We start from the raw sequence: 17330 nt of genomic DNA, 5'->3' as shown, positions 1-17330 counted from the left end.
TTAAATTACTTTAATTAAGCAATGGGCAGGCTTATGTCCAACTGTGGACGTTCTAGCGCTGAATGATGAACACCATCTTTAAGGTATACTTTCTGGCGAACACAACATTTACATATGAAATTACTAGCCATTCATAAAATAGAAATGAAAACGAAAGATTGTTATGCTAGCGATTATTTTTCTGTAACACATATACCGGCAAATACGTGAAGGCGAACGGGCAGTAAATTAAATAGCAAGTACAATTTCCCAGACAAACGAGCGCACAAAAAACGTCAGCCGCGCGTTGGGCGGCGATGCACACGCGATCATTTGGCGTTAAGTAGCAGAAAGAAATTTCTCGAGCCCCGACTAGGTGTGGGAGAATAGAAATATAATAAATATTCAAATGAATCTATATTAATTAAAATTATTCCCCAAATGCATTAACTAAACAATCGAAATTCAAAAACGGCTTCTTAAAATTGGCCTATTTGTTTTAAGTATTGTCTTTATGACACGAGATAGTGGAAAATTAAAACCATTACATAACAATTTTCTTTTTTTATACAAACTATCAATGACCAGCGTCCAGTGCCAACAGACGATATAACGACGATATGTTAAGTTAGTCAGAAGACGACCTTCACAATGTCGCTTCCAACAGGTCCTATTGGAAATCTTTGTGAGAGGCCTACATCCAGTAGCGCACGGCTTACAACTGAAATGATGGTGATGATACAAATGACAGGGGGTGAATTAAAAATCTTACTTCGAAATATTTACAGAAGACACTGAAAACCAAAATCGTGTTACGTCGTAATAAAAAGTGAAAAATGTGAAAGTATTACAATGAAAATATCATAGAAATTTAGCGGTGTATGATGTTATTGTCAAAAAAACTTTTTGTTAGTAATGGTTTCAATTTTTATTAAAACGTTAAGGTGTCCACTCCGAAATACGCATTACTTAAGTACGACGGTCCGCCAATAACAATAGAACGAGAGGAAGTTCCGTACGTCTTCAAATTCGAGATAGCAACATGGAACTTTCGCTCAAGCGGGCTTATAGTTTGACGATCTACCAATTTATCAAAATGTGTATATGATTGATCAATTTTTAGGTACCAAGAATGACAAGAATTTTATTAAAGAGAACAAAAGCGTTATAAATTAGATTAATCTGGAATAAACAGTAACAAATTATTTATTAATTTTATACAAGATTACGCGACTTTAATAGTGTTAACAATTTTATAACACACATTCAATGGGTTCCGTGGTGTAGTGGTTATCACATCTGCTTTACACGCAGAAGGCCGCCAGTTCGATCCTGGCCGGAATCATAATTTTTTTAGATACAATAAAAAATTCACTTCAAGAAAATTTAATACATTTTAAGAAGATCCTCTCTTGAAAAAATTGTTCTTATTAATATTTTCTTAAAACTTTTAGCTTTTCAATCAAATTGTTTATGAGGCCATAAAAGCTTTTAAATGCATGCAATTATACAAAAAAGAGTAAAATGTCAAAAAATGTTTTTTTTTTAATTCCAGCTAACATTGGAAAAATCTGTTTATTAAAATGCAAAAAATGTATCACATGAAAAATGTTCTATTGTGTGATTTCTACACATAACAATATATTAAATAATCTTTTCCTTATTAAATTTTGAAGTTCTAATTTATATACTAATTTTGCTAACAAAATGTTTTTACAAAAAACAAATGTAAATGAAGGTTTTATAAAGAGCATTAGCAATAACAAGCATGCATGATGACCTTGCATATCATTAAAACAACAACAGATTAGAGTTAATTGGCTATAAACATTGAAACATTAGGAGTTGGAGCATTAAATATACAGAGTGATTAGTTTCTAGGTATAAAAAAAAGCATTTACAAAATTAACATTACAACAACTTAAAATTAATTATTGTTTACTATTGGTACCTACAGACTACACTATGCCAGAAGTTACTGACCTGTTGCATTCATTTTGAGAGTATTCACTTTATACAGGGCAATTAGAAATAGGTGTAAAGGCATTCAAGCTTTTAGATGACAAATGAACTATACCTTTCCACTTTTAAGGCTTATAGCTATAGAGGATGAATACATAGCTAATTTGTCAGCTAAAGGCTTTAAATTTTTTTACACCTATTTACAATATGGCTGCATAAAGTAATCACTGAAATAACAAAACATTTATTTTTTCTATTAGAATGCAACTAGCCCAAAACTTTTGGTAGTACATAGACTGCAGGGATAAAGAGTAAGCAATTGTTAATTTGAATAAGTGGTTTGATCTTTTTTCTTAAATGTTATGATTGTTATAAACCATTGATTAATGGATGGTACACTCTGTACAATACATACATTACTTAAAGCTTTTAAACTATAGCCTACTATTATGTATATTTTACCCCAAAAATATATATATATTTCTTTATTTTTTTTTACAAAAAATGTAAAAGAAATTATTAATTTTACCAATAGCATGTGACATAATCTTGCTTTCAATGCCAGTATGCTAATGTGCCAGGTTAATATTAACATATCCACAACAGCCATTTACATACTGATTCATGTAACTTGTTCAAACCACTTTTATTTAAGTTTTTGTAATAAGACTGTGTCATAATACTTCTTAAGACTTTTGTAAATTATAGCTTCACAGATATATTTATAATTATAGTTAAAAATACATTTTATACAAAATTGTTAAAAATTTTGAATTGCAATAAAATTGTAATTTAATATTTAATTATTAAATATCAAGAAGTCAATATCCTGATAACATGCCTGAACATGGAGAAACCAAAAAGAAATAAGATATGACCAGGAATACGTAAAGTATTACGTTTGTCATAATTTTATTATTTATTATTAATAATAATAAAATTATAACAAACATAATACGAAAAACAAAATATGCTAATAATATTTTTCTTTTTAACTCTTATCTCAACATAATACTTATCAGGTGAAGTTTGTTATCAAATCACTGTTAGATAATGCACGGCGAAAATTTAAGGTGTTTAAAAAAAAGTTTTGAAGTTCTGAAACTGTATGTGCATATAATGATATAATCATTTTCAATGAAGTCGTCAACGGACGCATATCGCATTTTACCAAAGCCTTACATACGAGACATCAACATTGTAACCAAAAATTGAAATGTATTTTAATAAAAATAATGAATCACCCGTAGGTCTGTTTTGAATATTTTAACCGGTACCATAACAACTCTGTAACCAAAAACAAAAATCGAAAATATTATGTTCAATGTGCTGCGTTAGAAAATATAAAATACTGTATTAATTCAAAGTATATATATTAGAAGATCAACTAAATTGGAAGTAAATTACTTGCCTTGTCCAAACATTTCAGTTCTTCCGTAGGATATACTGTTTTCTCACACCTTGCGCAAGTTTTATTCATCTTGATATAATCTTTACACAATCACAAAGCGAAAACAACACAAATTTTCCACAGAGCAACAGAAGTTTATCACAGTACACAAACAAAGTTTGTAATTCGCTTATTTTATTAAAAACACTCCCGAGCACGATATTCGTAGCATCCCCGTACGCGCATGCCAAAAAAATGACAAATGGCGGCTATCAGTGTTGCTTGTGTATATAATGGTAAAAAAAAACTTTTGAGTTAATGAAGTATTTTGTAAATAAATGGCAATTTTTAATTTTTATATAAGTCCATAATAAGTAAGAAAAGATGTACAAAAAATTTTCAATTAGAAATCGAAATCACGAACATACACATTTTTCCTTTTGTAATACTGCTAAGGCGTCGTTAAATAATTGTTTAGAGGTTTTAATCATTTCAGTTAAGTGTAGGAAATCGTCCTTTTTTTCTTCTTCAATCATTTTAAGTTTGTCTTCCATCATCTTTAATTTTTCTTCTGCTAATTCTAATTTAAACTTCATTTCCTCTTTATCTAAACTTTCATAACTATGTATACCTTCAGATTCGACAGATGTTGATGAACTGGGATTTTCTTCAATAGTAGCTATTGAAGATTGTTTTTTAGTTATAGAATAAGGTTTTAGTGTGTCGATTTGTTCTTTACTTACTGATATTTTTGAAACTTTTGAAGGTCGCTTAGTTTCTTTCAACACTTTTATTTCGCTCTCCAGAATTGTAATTTTCTTTTCCAACCTTTTCTTTTTTTCCTTCAACTTTCTATGAGTTGACTCTAATTCATCCCATTTGTGTCTTTCTAACTCCAATCGTTCATTCAGTTTGTTAACAAGCTCTGAAAGTTGTTTAATTTCATTGTCAGAAGCTGTTTTCATCGGAGTAAAAAATACATTTTGTAAGGAACATTCTTCATATCTTGTTAGTTGTTCCCGAAGTTCATCAATTTTAATGGATTTTTCTATTGCTTGTTTTTGAAGAGCATCTATCTTTTCTTCAGAATTTCTCATTAATTTATTGTATTGCTCAATATCGTTATTCATTTTATTCATTTTATCTGTATTTTCTTTCAGCAGTTCTTGGTAGTAGAATTCAAGGCTTTTAATTTGATTCTGAAAAAATAATAAATTTAATTCTATATCAATGAAAAAATAAAAATAAAAAATTTAAAGTTCTATTCTTAAATTCGGTAGTTACACTTACCCTTTGTTCATTTATTAATAAATCGTCGTGATTGCTTTTCTCAACGAACGTTTGCATTTTTTGTCTTAATGTCAGCGAGTCGCATTCCAAATTTTTAATTCTGCATTTTGCCCCGTCGAACTTTTTCTTCAACTCTTGATTTTCTTCTTTTAACGATTTCAAATCTTTCATTGCGTTGTCTATCTCTTTTTTTCTCTTCAATTCTAAATCTCTTATAACCTGGAAAGTGTTAATGATTTAATAATAATGGAATCCCATTTATTTCAAAGATTAAAATCAATTAGGCTTTTGTTTAGTTGAAATATCGTGTTTAAAGTTATATTCTATGTATATCGACGTCAATGATAGTCCTATATATAATTTTGTACGTACTTCTATAAACCTAATGACGAGTACTTGAATTGAATATTTGTCAGCAAAAATTGATTCAATTTCAATTAATTTCTCTGATCAATCTAATGAAGTAATTACTGTGTAATAAGTTACAATAATATATTTTTACTATTGGTGTACCCGTCTAAATAAATAAATGCGACCTGTAATCAGCTACTGGCAGTATCAATTTTGCAAGAAATTAATTGACCACGAATATAGCTCATTAATCCCTTAAAAGATTTTACAACTATAACCATTTAACCTGTATATAACCAAGTATTATATTTTTTCTAACCTGACTTTGGTCATTTTTTTTAGCTTCAATTAAATCTTTGTGTTTTCCGTTAAGTTTTTCTTCTAGTTCAGCTATCCTCGCTTGCAGTAACACAATTTGCTGTGCTCTACCCTTCCAGCCGGCTAAATCATGCTGCAACTCCTTAATACTCGTAAATTTATCACCAAGTTCTTGTTGTAATATTTTAGTAGCAATTAATATGTCATTTTTTAATTCCAAATTTCTATTTTTGCTGTCAAATAGTTTTTTATTAACTATTGCTAGTTTATTATTGAGTTCTTTTAATTCATCAGTACTCGAATCGGTGTTTTCTTCTTTACAAACACAAATTTCTAATTTTTCATGTTCTTTATTTAATAAATCTAATTGCATAATTTTTCGTTCTAATGCGGCGTTTCTTGTTTTATAACCCTCAACCTCTGCTACTAAATGTCTGTTTTGTTTGCATAGATCAGTTATTTTAGCACTTATTATACCAGCAGATTTCGAAGAAATAGCAGGTCCAGAACCTGAGACAATATCACGTATTCGTTGATTAAGATCATTAACTGTTCTAGTAAGTTGTTTGATTTCTTCGTCTTTGGTAAATATTAACTTGCGTAATTCATTATTTTCGCATGTCATTACCTGTAACATTGAAACTACAGATTTATAAACTTCCAATACTAGAAAGTAATTACAATTTAAATTTTATATTGCAGTGATAAGTAATGAAATTGAAATAACGGATGCTAGTCGTGTGAATATGGTCACGAATGCGTTTATTCAGAACTTTGCTCCTAAATTGGCAATACTACTAATGAACAGCAAAAAGCTTGTACTTATCAAACAATAATATTAACAACAATCATCCAATAAATAAATCTTGCATTTTCAGGAATGAGAAGATCCAAGAAACAAGAAGTTTATTTAACAAATAGTAACTCATTAATAAAGACATCTATAGGTGAACGAAAGTTACCAACATTACGGATTAGCTCAACTCTGAGATTTTATCGTTCTTAACTGGAGACAAAGAACGGATAAGCGTAGTGTAGAACTTCTACCAACAAGGCGTACAGACGACCTTATTAAGGTCACGAGACGCTAAATGCAAGTAGCTTCCTACTACCAGTCCTTTCGGAAATCTACTGAGGACCCCTATAATGTAACAGTGGGTATACTTCGGCTGATGATAAGGATACAGTCAAAGATATTAGGGAATATTTCGAGGTACAATTTGGACAAAATTTCAATTTTAATAAAACTAATTTAAGCAAACTACTTAGTGTTATTTCATTCTTTATATTCTCGACGTTTATGAAGTACCTAGGAATAACCATATGGTCTGAGAATAACATATGGTCGTCTCAGTGCTACTTCAGGCCCTATTAAAATAAAATAAAGCCCGATTAAAGTCAAAGATATTTATAAAAAAACATACAAAGAATTTATCTTTTTTAAAGTTTGAATGAAATTTTTCATTTTGATTATTCTAGTACCTTCAATTGTTCAATTAAATGAGCATTTAGTTCTGGTGGATACAGAACATCGTCGGGGTCTGGTTTGTCAAGTGCTGCTAACATCTTTAATTTCATTTCGTCAGTTTCATCGATTTTTTCTGCTAGCTCTTGAGCTCTGTCGTCTTTTATATTACGTTTCTTAGCTGAAGCCATAATACATGAATAAAAATATAAATACCACACTTGATACAATAACAGATGTCAAATATTGAATCAAAATGTGGAAATTAAAAATATTGAGTGTTTACTTTTTTCTATCTATAAAACCTTTACAGGCTGTTGATATTTGGTTTACCGTTTATTGCTGTCTAAAACAGTCTATTCTGTGTGAGTTTTGCCGTTTATTACGAATTTAATTATTTCTTATCGGTGCGTAGTTTTAACAAACTCATATTTAGGAGATTTACTGTTACCTGAAATATCGTGAGTTTTTTAAAACTATCGCTTCTTAAAATATCATCAAATTCGTCAAATGCTTTATGCACTGTATTATTATGCTCTTACGTGGCTCAAATTTTTGGTGCATCATTATGTACGGTTTAAGTAAAGAAATTCTTAAGCACAGAGGTTCTTTATCTTAATGAAATATAAGACCGATGCGAAGTAGATTGCATGAAATATAAAGGTTCTGTTGTTCTAGTTACAACGGTCTGACTTGTAGTCTTTATAGAATTAAGCAAATCAATTTTGATGATTTCAAATAGTTGATTTTTGTTGACATTTTGAAGAAAATTTGCAGCTAAACTTTATCCTTTTAGCACAACACGAAGTTAAAGGGTTTATATTTAATATGCTTTCGCATAGGCTCTACCAAACTTGAGTTTAAAAAAATAATTGATATATCAGATTTTGATAATATTTGGTTTACCCATAAATTGCAATCAAGTTATTTTTACATCTGTAACGTATGGTTTATCAATTGCAGTATTGATGTTCATAAATATCTTACCAAATGACACTTTTTAAGACGCCTGGTAACATCACGTTTAATAATGTCAAATGGTTGTCATCTGTTCATTGATTACTTTGTTATCAATAGCGTAATTCTAGTAAGAAATATTTTTTCTTCAAACTGTTCTAGTGATTTGTACACCAATGGCTGTTAATTAAAACTAATAGGTTTAAGCTTGATTTCAATTTTCATTGCAGCAGTCTATTAATAGGTTTGTATTAAATTAAGGCGATTAAAAGATCTTGTTGAAGAAATTTTTCGTATTGTTATGATTAAATTATTATATAAATTTCTTAGGAAAATAGCTAGTAATTGATTACTATTAACTATTTTGTAATATTATTATGTAAGGACGTTTCTTGCAGGAAAAAATGCCTGGTACGAACCTCATTGTGCCTGTGGTGTTGTGGGGTAAACATGCCCCTTCGCACTGCGTGTCATCTGTATACTTGTCGAGAGATCAGAAAACCTTAGTAACTGGTTGTTATGATGGTCAGATTTGTATATGGCAAGTCAACCCTGACACCTTGAAAATGACTCCACGATGTTTGCTCGTGGGGCATACTGCGCCTGTTACTTGTTTGTCTAGAGCTTCGATTATCCAGGTTAGTCTAGTTTACGAACACAGAGAGAACATCAACACAATGTCATTTTTTGTTACTGTGAAACAGCGGGCAGGTCCTTCCATGAGATGTGTCATAGCATAATATTTGGAGGTGTTGGTAAGCAATCTGAGGAGGTTTTCCATGGATACAAATCACACAGAACATAGCTCTTCTTCCATGGGGTTAGGATTTTAGAATGTTACATTGGAGTTGGCATGTCAGAAACATCTTATGCCAAAAATATTAATCTTTTCTAAATACTTTTGACTTCAACTACTCTGCATACATACTGAGCTGTTAGCGCACTGTGCAATAATGATAATACTGTACAAAATCAAATCCGACTTACCTTTCCCTTAATTATGACTAGTTCACTCAAATAAAATGATACTATATCAAGTCTAGATTTTAAAATTACACCTAGAAAATATAAAACATTTTTTCAAATCACTCAATTAATGTAGACAAATTTTAAATTTTTGTTTGATATTGACCAATACAGATAAATTCAAAAATCATATTATAATTATATCTTTTATTCATTAGGTCTTAATTCATACTATCTTTTAAAGAGCAGTAGGTTATTGATTGGCACTGCACTGCAACTGCTTATGATATTTGCTGATGATTTTTATTTAAATACACATTAAGTTAGAGTTATATAACATTAAAGATGCTTAGTGCATTAATAGAGAAAAAATCCTCTGTGAAGAAGTTGCAACATTTTTGGGTCAAAAATCTTAGATATGTGACATTGAATCATTTTCACTGGGTTCAGTGGACTATTGTTTCTTACCTATTCACAAACAAGTAAATTAACTTAAAACTTTAAGACATTTAGACTCTAAATGCTGAATAATTGCTACTTTGGTATTAGTAAATTGTTATGTAGTTGTAATCCAGGAAGTTAAAGCATTTATGTTAATTTAATTTATTTCAGGACAACAACTACATAGTAAGCTCTTCTGAAGCTGGTGAAATGTGTACATGGGACCTTGTAGATGGCAAGTGTCGGGAGAGTGTCAAATTGAGCCAGATTCATACAAACATACAGGTATTAATTAAAAATGTTTTATTTAATAATTTAAGTGTTTAATAATTTGCAAAAATGTTGCTAGAAATTTCAAAAAAGGCTTAACTAAAATTTGCACTAGATGATTTCAGATGACCTTGTTAAAGACATTGAAAAACACTAGATTCAGGCTGTTTCTAACTAGAAAAAACATTTTTTTGCTGAACATTACTATATGCTATTATAACTATAATGGCATCCTTAAACTTAAAGCTGCAGGGTTTTAAACGTCACAAAGACACTTTAACAAAAAGCAATTAATTCCCAAGCTTTATCAATTAAAAATCCTGTGCTTTGTGTTAGGATTGTGGGAGTTTTTGTTTAATAAACTTTTTAAATTTATTGCATAAGAATTATCAGAGCTTAGGTGTGCAGGGAGACACCTCAGATAGTTGCCGATAGAGGAGTAACAAATTTTATAAAGCATTGAGATATTTTAATGTCCTATATAAGGTTAGTTAATTAATTTAATTTTGCAGGCATATCACATGTGCAACAGTGAAGATCTTCGCCTATTTTGCAATGGATACTATGCTGAGATACTTATCATGGATCCATTTTCACTGGAGATATTGTTTTGTCTTAGTTCCAAGATGAATCCTGATTGGATATCTGCTCTACATGTGAGTCTAATCTTGTTTTATTTAACATTCCTTGTATCCTAACCTAACCTTAGAATTTTCCTTCCGTTCTACTTATGAGATCACCTGAGTGTTTTATGCTCTCAGACAGTTGTAAAGAAGGATTGGTTATAGGTTTTAAAACCTTTAAGGGGTGAATGTATGTGTAGTTAATTTGCTAACAATTGATGTATGATAAACCCTATGCAAAAATTTTTTGAATGTTTTAGAAATAACAAGCAATGTTATTTTAACACAGTAAAGAAAAGCATTTCATTAATTTGAATTAATACTTATTAAAATTTTATACTGTTTACTATCTCTCCCTAAAGATTGAACTACCCAAAGTTATTGACCTAACGTATTGGAGTTTCAGAGTGATAACTTTGAATAGGATGATTGGAAATAGGTGTAAAAGCTCTTACTCTTTTTTCAGATAAACAATTATTTACCCATTTAAAACTTTTATACCCTGTATACTCTACTTACTCTCTCATGCAAAATATATGTTGACTGCCAGCTACAATACTATTCTTTATATGTCTATCTGTCTTTTTAAATCTTTCTATGGATAATCTTTACTTTTTCTGTCTAAATGAAAAAGAAATAATTAGATAATTTGTTTTAGGTTTTGCGACCCTCTTCAAGAAAGGATGATGTAGTGTTAGCTATTTCAATCACTGGTACTGTGAAGGTAAATATAATAAATTTATTCTTCATACTAAGATTCGAGAGAGTTTGTAAAAACATATGCACTTGGCTAAATTATTTTTGTATAAAATATTTTGGACTCTTAATTGCTGGGATTTAAAAAATTCGATTAAAAAGAAAAGGTTTGAAAACATGGTAAATATTGATTATATTCTTTATGAAAGTTAAATCAATGTGTTATTTATGTATAAGTGGACAACGTAAATAAAATTTATACGAAAAAAAATGGTTCATATATATTTCTCAAGTGACATTTCCAGAGGGTTTCGTTGGGCCGCTACATAGTAGTCTTACTAGAAAGGGAGAATGCCCACCTCTTGGGCGTTTAAAGGCCCCTTCCAGATAATCATGGCTTAGGTTGTTAGTCTTCGTAATATTATCTTGGCATTCAGACTCAAGGGCGTCCGAGGGAAACGAACTATGACATGGTCGGTTGCAATTAACTGGATAACCACTTCAAAAAGTGTTAGCGCTGGTAGGAGTGGCGGAAGAAACTCCTGAAACGTTTATATGTAGAATGATCGAAGGTTGGCGACCACTGTTTGTGAATGTCGTCTATAAATATTTTAAATACTAGTTCATCAGGATATGTAATAATTTTTTACAGTATGTCAATATATATAACAGGTTGTCAAATATCTCCCTTCTGCTTTTTTGCTCTTTATTCAATGCTTTATATTTTTATAAAAAGTGTTACAGTGATCGGATTTAGTTCAAATATGCGCCGTTTTGTTCGATAATCTGTTTCCATCTAGACGGCAACTTCATAATACCTCCCTCGTAGAAGCCCCCCTCCTTATTTGCGAAGAACTCGGACAGCCACTTTTCACAAACCTCTTTTGAGTTCAACTTTACACCACCAAGGGCGTTCGCCATGGACAGGAACAGGTGGTAATCACTTGGCGCTATGTCCGGGCTATATGGTGGATGTGATAAAACCTCCCATCCGAGCTCCCGTAGCTTCTGACGAGTCATCAACGAAGTGTGTCGAAACCGTTCCTCCGCGGTTCGAAGTGATAGAGTACCATCCCCCAAAACACCATTAATCTCACGGAACGTTTCTCTAGCGGATTTGCCTTTAACGAAGGAAAACTTTAAAATAGGCAGGAAATATTTCGGCGTTAGTGAACTTCATGTTTACACGTCTATAACTGTTGAACGCAATATCCAAACTAATCATGCATAGCGTCGTTTTGTAGGTTATGTCAAGATCTTTCAGATTATGTATAGTATTGCCAGATACGAGCTCTGTAGCGCTTTGTACATAGCCGCGAAATTCAAAAGACAAAAAGGCGGAAGGGAGATATTTGACAACCTATTATGTTGACATGCCTACGGAGTAAAAAATAAAAGTATAATTGTGGCAGAGCTGATTTGTTTGCTTTTCAAGGTTTGGTCACTCCTGGGTCATGAGAATAAGCAATCGGAGCCAATCTACGAGAACGAATCCAAGCAGATCCGCTGCCTGAACGCGCTGTCGTTGAATTGCTGTGCCTACAACCAACGCACCGTGCTTGTCGTGTGCGCGAAGTACTGTCAGATATATGACGCAGGTGATAAATTTGTTAGCCTTTTTTCAACTGTTAACGATAAGAAGAGAACATAAAAATGTTGTTTTCGTTTGAGAATATTTTTACAAACAAAATGACCGTATTTATACTGTAAGATCTAAAGAAGCTTCCCGATTAGTCAACAGTATATATAGTAGAAAATGGACAATATCCGACTTTAGTTACTATTAGCTACGAAGGAGTGACAGAGCCATATTTTTGTGAAAAAGGTATTAAAACATCGACGAAAGTGTATCAAGATACAAATACTTGAGAAGGTAACAAAGCCCTTTAACGTTCTTTCAGCAAGATTCGGAACCGAATCATAAAGCTCAATCCATTCAATTTTGGTTAGGTTATGATTTATTAAGAGCAGTAGATTGGTCATCATCTAGTCTTGATCCTTATTTACTGGATTATGATTTATAGTCAGTGTTATAAGGCAAGTCTGGCTCTAAACAATCCATACTATTGGCAGTGAAGAACTTTCCCATATACCGAGTGCGCGCTACTTTACATAACTGGTCTGAACCATTAAAGGATTGTATTTAAGCCTATGGTTACCACTTCGAATAAGCTTTTATTAATGTATTAAGGATATTGTAGAAAGTAACAAATCAGGACATTTTCAAATCGCTTGAAGCTTTGTGTCAAAGGATTCAATTTTCTTAAGGCATACATAATGTTAACAAAAAAGTGGTAAATAAATTCTCTATCGAACAAAATTTACATGTTATATGTTCATATGATTTCAGGAGATTTTTCAGTGCTTTGTTCCATCCAAGCACCTTCAGGAGAGCGATGGATGTCAGGTGACTTTCTAGCTACTGACCGAGTATTGGTTTGGTCTACAGAAGGAAAGGGATATATGTACAAGCTGCCAGCTAAGTAAGTGAACATTAATTTTTAGTCATTATTTATGTTGGTTGGTTAGCGGTTGTTTGTTATGCAGATACAGGTGATTGGAAATAAATGTAAGAGCATTAAAGGGGCGAATGTATAGCTCATTTGCTGTCAATTATATAGTAGACCCTATCCCATTGTTAATTGTTTCAGAAATAATGAACAACGTTATGATGATACATAAAAAACCGTTTTTAAAATTCTTGTAATATATTTGTTTATATATTTAAATATATTCACTACTTCTGAAATTGTACTGCCAGAAGTTACTAGCCTGTTGCATTCCAAAAGAAAAAATACATTAATGTAACATATTTCAAAGTGAAGTATTTAAACAGGGATAATTGAAAGTAGGTATAAAAGTTTTGGTCTGACAATATACATTTGCACTCTGTATGTTAATATATAAGGTCGTCATTGCTCAAACAAGTTTCGAGAGGATTGGCAGCAGCTTCCTCTGCATACCAAAATTCCTGACTGCGATCGTCAAACCGCCTTCAAAGCGTGTCGTTTATGGTATATCCGCCCATAAATATCTTGGGGGGGGGGGGAGGCCTAAGCCTTGCAGTGGATATTTATGAATTGAAACGATGAATACACATTGACCCCTTTGAAGTTTTTACAGCGATATCTATATAATTGTATGATGGGATCTTTTCAGATCAACTATTTTTATATACAATCATATTATTACTACGGTAGGTCTCAAGAATGTACCAATTAAGCTAATATTTTTGCCAGAAAGTGACTGTCTTCTATACTATTTTATCTAGACAGAGTTAATATAGCGGTTTTCCAACCGCACTTTTGTAAGCAAGTGAAAGGGACAGATGATCAACTTCCTAGAATACTAGAAGTTGAAATGCGTAAAGATGCGTTTACATAGCTGCATTTTTCATTCACATACGTAAAAGTGTTTAAAAAATTAATGAAATCTTTGACTGGTTAACAGATTAAAATATTCAAAAACATGCCTTTAACTGGTTTTGATTAATTTCCAGGTCTCTTAGATTAAAAAAAAATGTATAATATTTTCATGTTATTGTCTATGGAATTTATTTTTGAATCTCCACATGATCCATTCATACGATAAACAGATAAATTAGTTCAAAAATGAGCGACATCGTATGGTCAAGAGCATTTCTCTGCACCAAATAAACAATAGTAAACTGATATTTGGTTTCCATGTAAACGTATCCTTACCTAGTAATAACTAACCGAGGAGATAAGTTGAGCATTTTCTAGTATTAACTCTGTTGGGTGAAGTATAATACAGTCATATTTAATTATTTACTTTTATTTTTTATCTATTCAATGTAATTTTTAAATTATGAGTAAGAAACTTTTTAAAAGTGTTAATAAATTCTAAATGTATGAGATCTATCTTTACAGAAATATCTATTAATTATTAAAAATAAATAAGATGCTTAGTGGATCATGCAATTCGCGAATAATTCATAGCTGGAATGATATTTTTAGGAATCATTTCACACAGGATTAGTATATCGCTCGAATTTGATTGTGTCAATGTGCTTTATAAATGGATGGGACGTAACGGATCATGGTTTTTCATCATTAGAAATTCATCAGAGCACTACGCCTGGTATCATGTGTTGTATGTTTTATACACATAACAGCAAACTCATCATAGGAATACAGAATATAACAAGTTGAAACAGATTAAAAAAAATTCCTCAGTGGTCTGATATTGGGATGCTTATTTGACTGAAGTTATTTTGTTAAGAAATTTAGAGAAGGTTCCTAAAAATTTCTTTATTAATTTTTGAAATACCTATCGAGATATCAGTATCATTTTGTCACTTTTATGTTATACATATATATATATATATATATATATATATATATATATATATATATATATATATATGGACTGAGGCTTGTAATTGTAGGTCGCGGAGTCGATTCCTGGATACAATCTCATATAATTTAAACTTTGTACATTAATTATATAGAATTGCCACTGTTTACAAATAAATATCTCGAGGGCGTCTTGCGCTCTCTCTACTATATGGAGCGTGTTCATTCGCTACCTTAAAAGCGATTTTAGGTCGAATCCGAGAAACTGCAAATTTAACTTAGCCAGCACTTTAACCCAGGTCAAAAAAAGTTTTCCTCAATGATTTATCGCTTCAATTTTAGATAATAATGCATCCAAATATCAGATCTATGTTCATAATTTCAATTCATAAAAAAATGCTAAATTCTCAATTAGTGTCATTTTTGAAATTAAGGTTGAAATTTTTTTTTATTGGGTATTTTAAAAATTTCAACAAAATTTTGCATTATACATACCATGATTGTTTTGTTACATGATAAAAACATAAGAACTCTTAAACTATAACATTATGTAATGTTAATAAAAATATTTCGTTAATTTATATAATACTTACCTCCAAATGACACTATACTCTTGCCTGCCGGCTCAATGCTAAAATGTCAATTTCTTTTATAGCAAGCTACGTGGACGGGCCATACGTAGGTCAGCACATATTGATTTGTCGTTTTGTATGTATTTTCGAAGTAGTTTGTTTTAAGTTCGTTTCCTTTGCTAGCACATTTTCAAGCTTTTCGCATTAAATTTTTTGTGGCATTTGATGTCGCTAGCTATAGTTATTCAAGAGCACACCATTGTCAACTATTCTTATTTTAAACATTTTACTAATTTTTGATCATTTCGAAGATTATTTGTAAATATTATTAAAACTTAGCAATGTATTGATTCATTTCGTTTCGCAGTTATTTTGACTAATCTTGTTATAGTCACATAGGATTTATTTTGAGATATTGTCCAAGCCTCCGTTACTATTCAAGATTCTTTATTTTATAAAAGTTTGTAGGCGCATATTCCCAATTCAAGTATATTCTGATAGGAACCCTTAGGTAGCAAAAATGACAAAATATGAAGTTTGAGTCATAGTGAATTTGGTAAATACTGAATGTACTGAAAATAATATTGTCATCGTTATAAATTCAAATGTCCACTGTTGGACATAGATCTCAGCCATAGGTTTCCAATAACATTAGTTTCAAAGCGGCGGGCGGTGCACTTCTTTGCACGACTACTGCTACATAGCGGAAGTAGCTATATATTAGTCCTTTTCTTACTTAGGATGAACTTCCGCAAAGTAACGCCTGAATCTATTAGATATAGACACTATGGATCAGTACAGGCAATCGCTTTTACTTGTGTTGGAAGCATACGTTGTCAAAGATGCGACTTTTATAAAATAGGGAAAATCTTTTAATTTTTTCTTCATTGTTTTTATTATTTACATCATTATACGTATACTATAATAAATTAGTTAGAACAAATTATTATAATTTTAATTTGCTAACACTATCCATATATGCCCATTAGTGTATATTCCTTGTCATATGTGACCAGACATTAGTATGGTTTTTGTTTTACAATGTAAATATAATTGTGTTAACGTTCAATACCTGTTTATAACGTTTTATATTTTATCTGTATTAAGATATGAAAAAGAAAATTGTATTCTTTCTGTTTTGTTTAGTGCGCTTTTACTTTCAGCTCTGTGCCAGATCACAAAGGTTTCCATGGTCCTACCGTGGAACATGACAGTCCAGTACTATTCAGTATCCTTGCACATCCTGATAATAAGGTACATGATCTTTAAACAGATAATGCTTAGGTTTTACCAATAGAAGACCTCTTTGGAAACAAACCGGTTTTAATTGAATATGCTACTTGCGTTTGAAGTGGCAGTTCAAGTCCAGGTAAACTTCCGGGGACCTTGAGTTCAGACATTAGCAAATCTAAAGGTTGGCAACTTCTCATTAAAGTGAATTGAATAATATAAAAGACCGATACACGGTTTGTGATGATGCTTTCATTAGTTATTATAATAAATTTCCAAACACATCTTAAACATTTTTCTTAGTTATAAAATTAAAATTAAAAGTATAATATTAAATAGATGTGACTTTTTAGAGTTTTTGGTTGATCGAAATGTATATTACTTGGAAAGCTACCTCAAAAGAGGTTTTAGGCTAAGTGCCGTCTATGCTCTGACCTCTGGAACTTGGAATTTGCAAACGCCATCTAGGTTGCTCTGTAAGATAAGAAAAAATAATCAATTAAA

At 31.3% G+C, this 17330-nt stretch overlaps 3 protein-coding genes and 1 non-coding gene across 4 annotated transcripts in view; 2 read left to right on the top strand and 2 right to left on the bottom strand.

Moving 5' to 3' along the window:
• The window catches only part of Lasp (LIM and SH3 domain protein Lasp), a 37216-nt gene extending 33652 nt beyond the window's left edge, over positions 1-3564 (bottom strand). Inside the window, exon 1 of the mRNA XM_068765732.1 lies at positions 3353-3564. Within this exon, the coding sequence (XP_068621833.1) occupies positions 3353-3421 (69 nt within the window). The 5' untranslated portion in view covers positions 3422-3564. The remainder of the gene's footprint in view (positions 1-3352) is intronic.
• TRNAV-UAC (transfer RNA valine (anticodon UAC)) lies at positions 1252-1324 on the top strand. The gene has a single exon. It is a non-coding gene; the product is annotated as a tRNA-Val (tRNA).
• A 183-nt stretch (positions 3565-3747) lies between the features above and the next one.
• LOC137923039 (coiled-coil domain-containing protein 13) lies at positions 3748-6946 on the bottom strand. The gene is made up of 4 exons (XM_068766160.1): positions 6773-6946; positions 5292-5918; positions 4622-4840; positions 3748-4530 (listed from the first exon to the last, which is right to left on the bottom strand). Exons 1-4 carry the CDS (start codon positions 6944-6946, stop codon positions 3748-3750), a joined length of 1803 nt encoding a protein of 600 aa, XP_068622261.1.
• An 892-nt stretch (positions 6947-7838) lies between these two features.
• Rbcn-3B (WD repeat-containing protein Rbcn-3B) overlaps positions 7839-17330 on the top strand; it is a 121718-nt gene continuing 112226 nt past the window's right edge. Inside the window, exons 1-8 of the mRNA XM_068766233.1 lie at positions 7839-7956; positions 8111-8350; positions 9291-9404; positions 9902-10045; positions 10671-10736; positions 12144-12306; positions 13059-13191; positions 16760-16850. Coding sequence (XP_068622334.1) covers positions 8117-8350; positions 9291-9404; positions 9902-10045; positions 10671-10736; positions 12144-12306; positions 13059-13191; positions 16760-16850 — 945 coding nt within the window. The 5' untranslated portion in view covers positions 7839-7956; positions 8111-8116. The remainder of the gene's footprint in view (positions 7957-8110; positions 8351-9290; positions 9405-9901; positions 10046-10670; positions 10737-12143; positions 12307-13058; positions 13192-16759; positions 16851-17330) is intronic.

Source organism: Battus philenor, unplaced genomic scaffold (assembly GCF_028537555.1).
Source record: "Battus philenor isolate CCGP_79_NKW_IND1 unplaced genomic scaffold, ilBatPhil1.0.hap1 SCAF_20, whole genome shotgun sequence".
Taxonomy (NCBI): Eukaryota; Metazoa; Arthropoda; class Insecta; order Lepidoptera; family Papilionidae; genus Battus; species Battus philenor.
The sequence above is the reverse complement of the archived record's forward strand: the minus strand, read 5'-3'. Positions and strand labels throughout refer to the sequence as shown.

Excerpts from the sequence above, each read along its gene's own strand:
- LOC137923039 (XM_068766160.1), bottom strand. The coding sequence starts at position 6,946 with ATGGCTTCAGCTAAGAAACGTAATATAAAAGACGACAGAGCTCAAGAG. Across the intron at positions 4,841-5,291 it reads AAAAAAATGACCAAAGTCAG|GTTATAAGAGATTTAGAATT; the intron begins GTTAGAAAAAAT and ends AACACTTTCCAG. Across the intron at positions 4,531-4,621 it reads TATTAATAAATGAACAAAGG|AATCAAATTAAAAGCCTTGA; the intron begins GTAAGTGTAACT and ends TTATTTTTTCAG.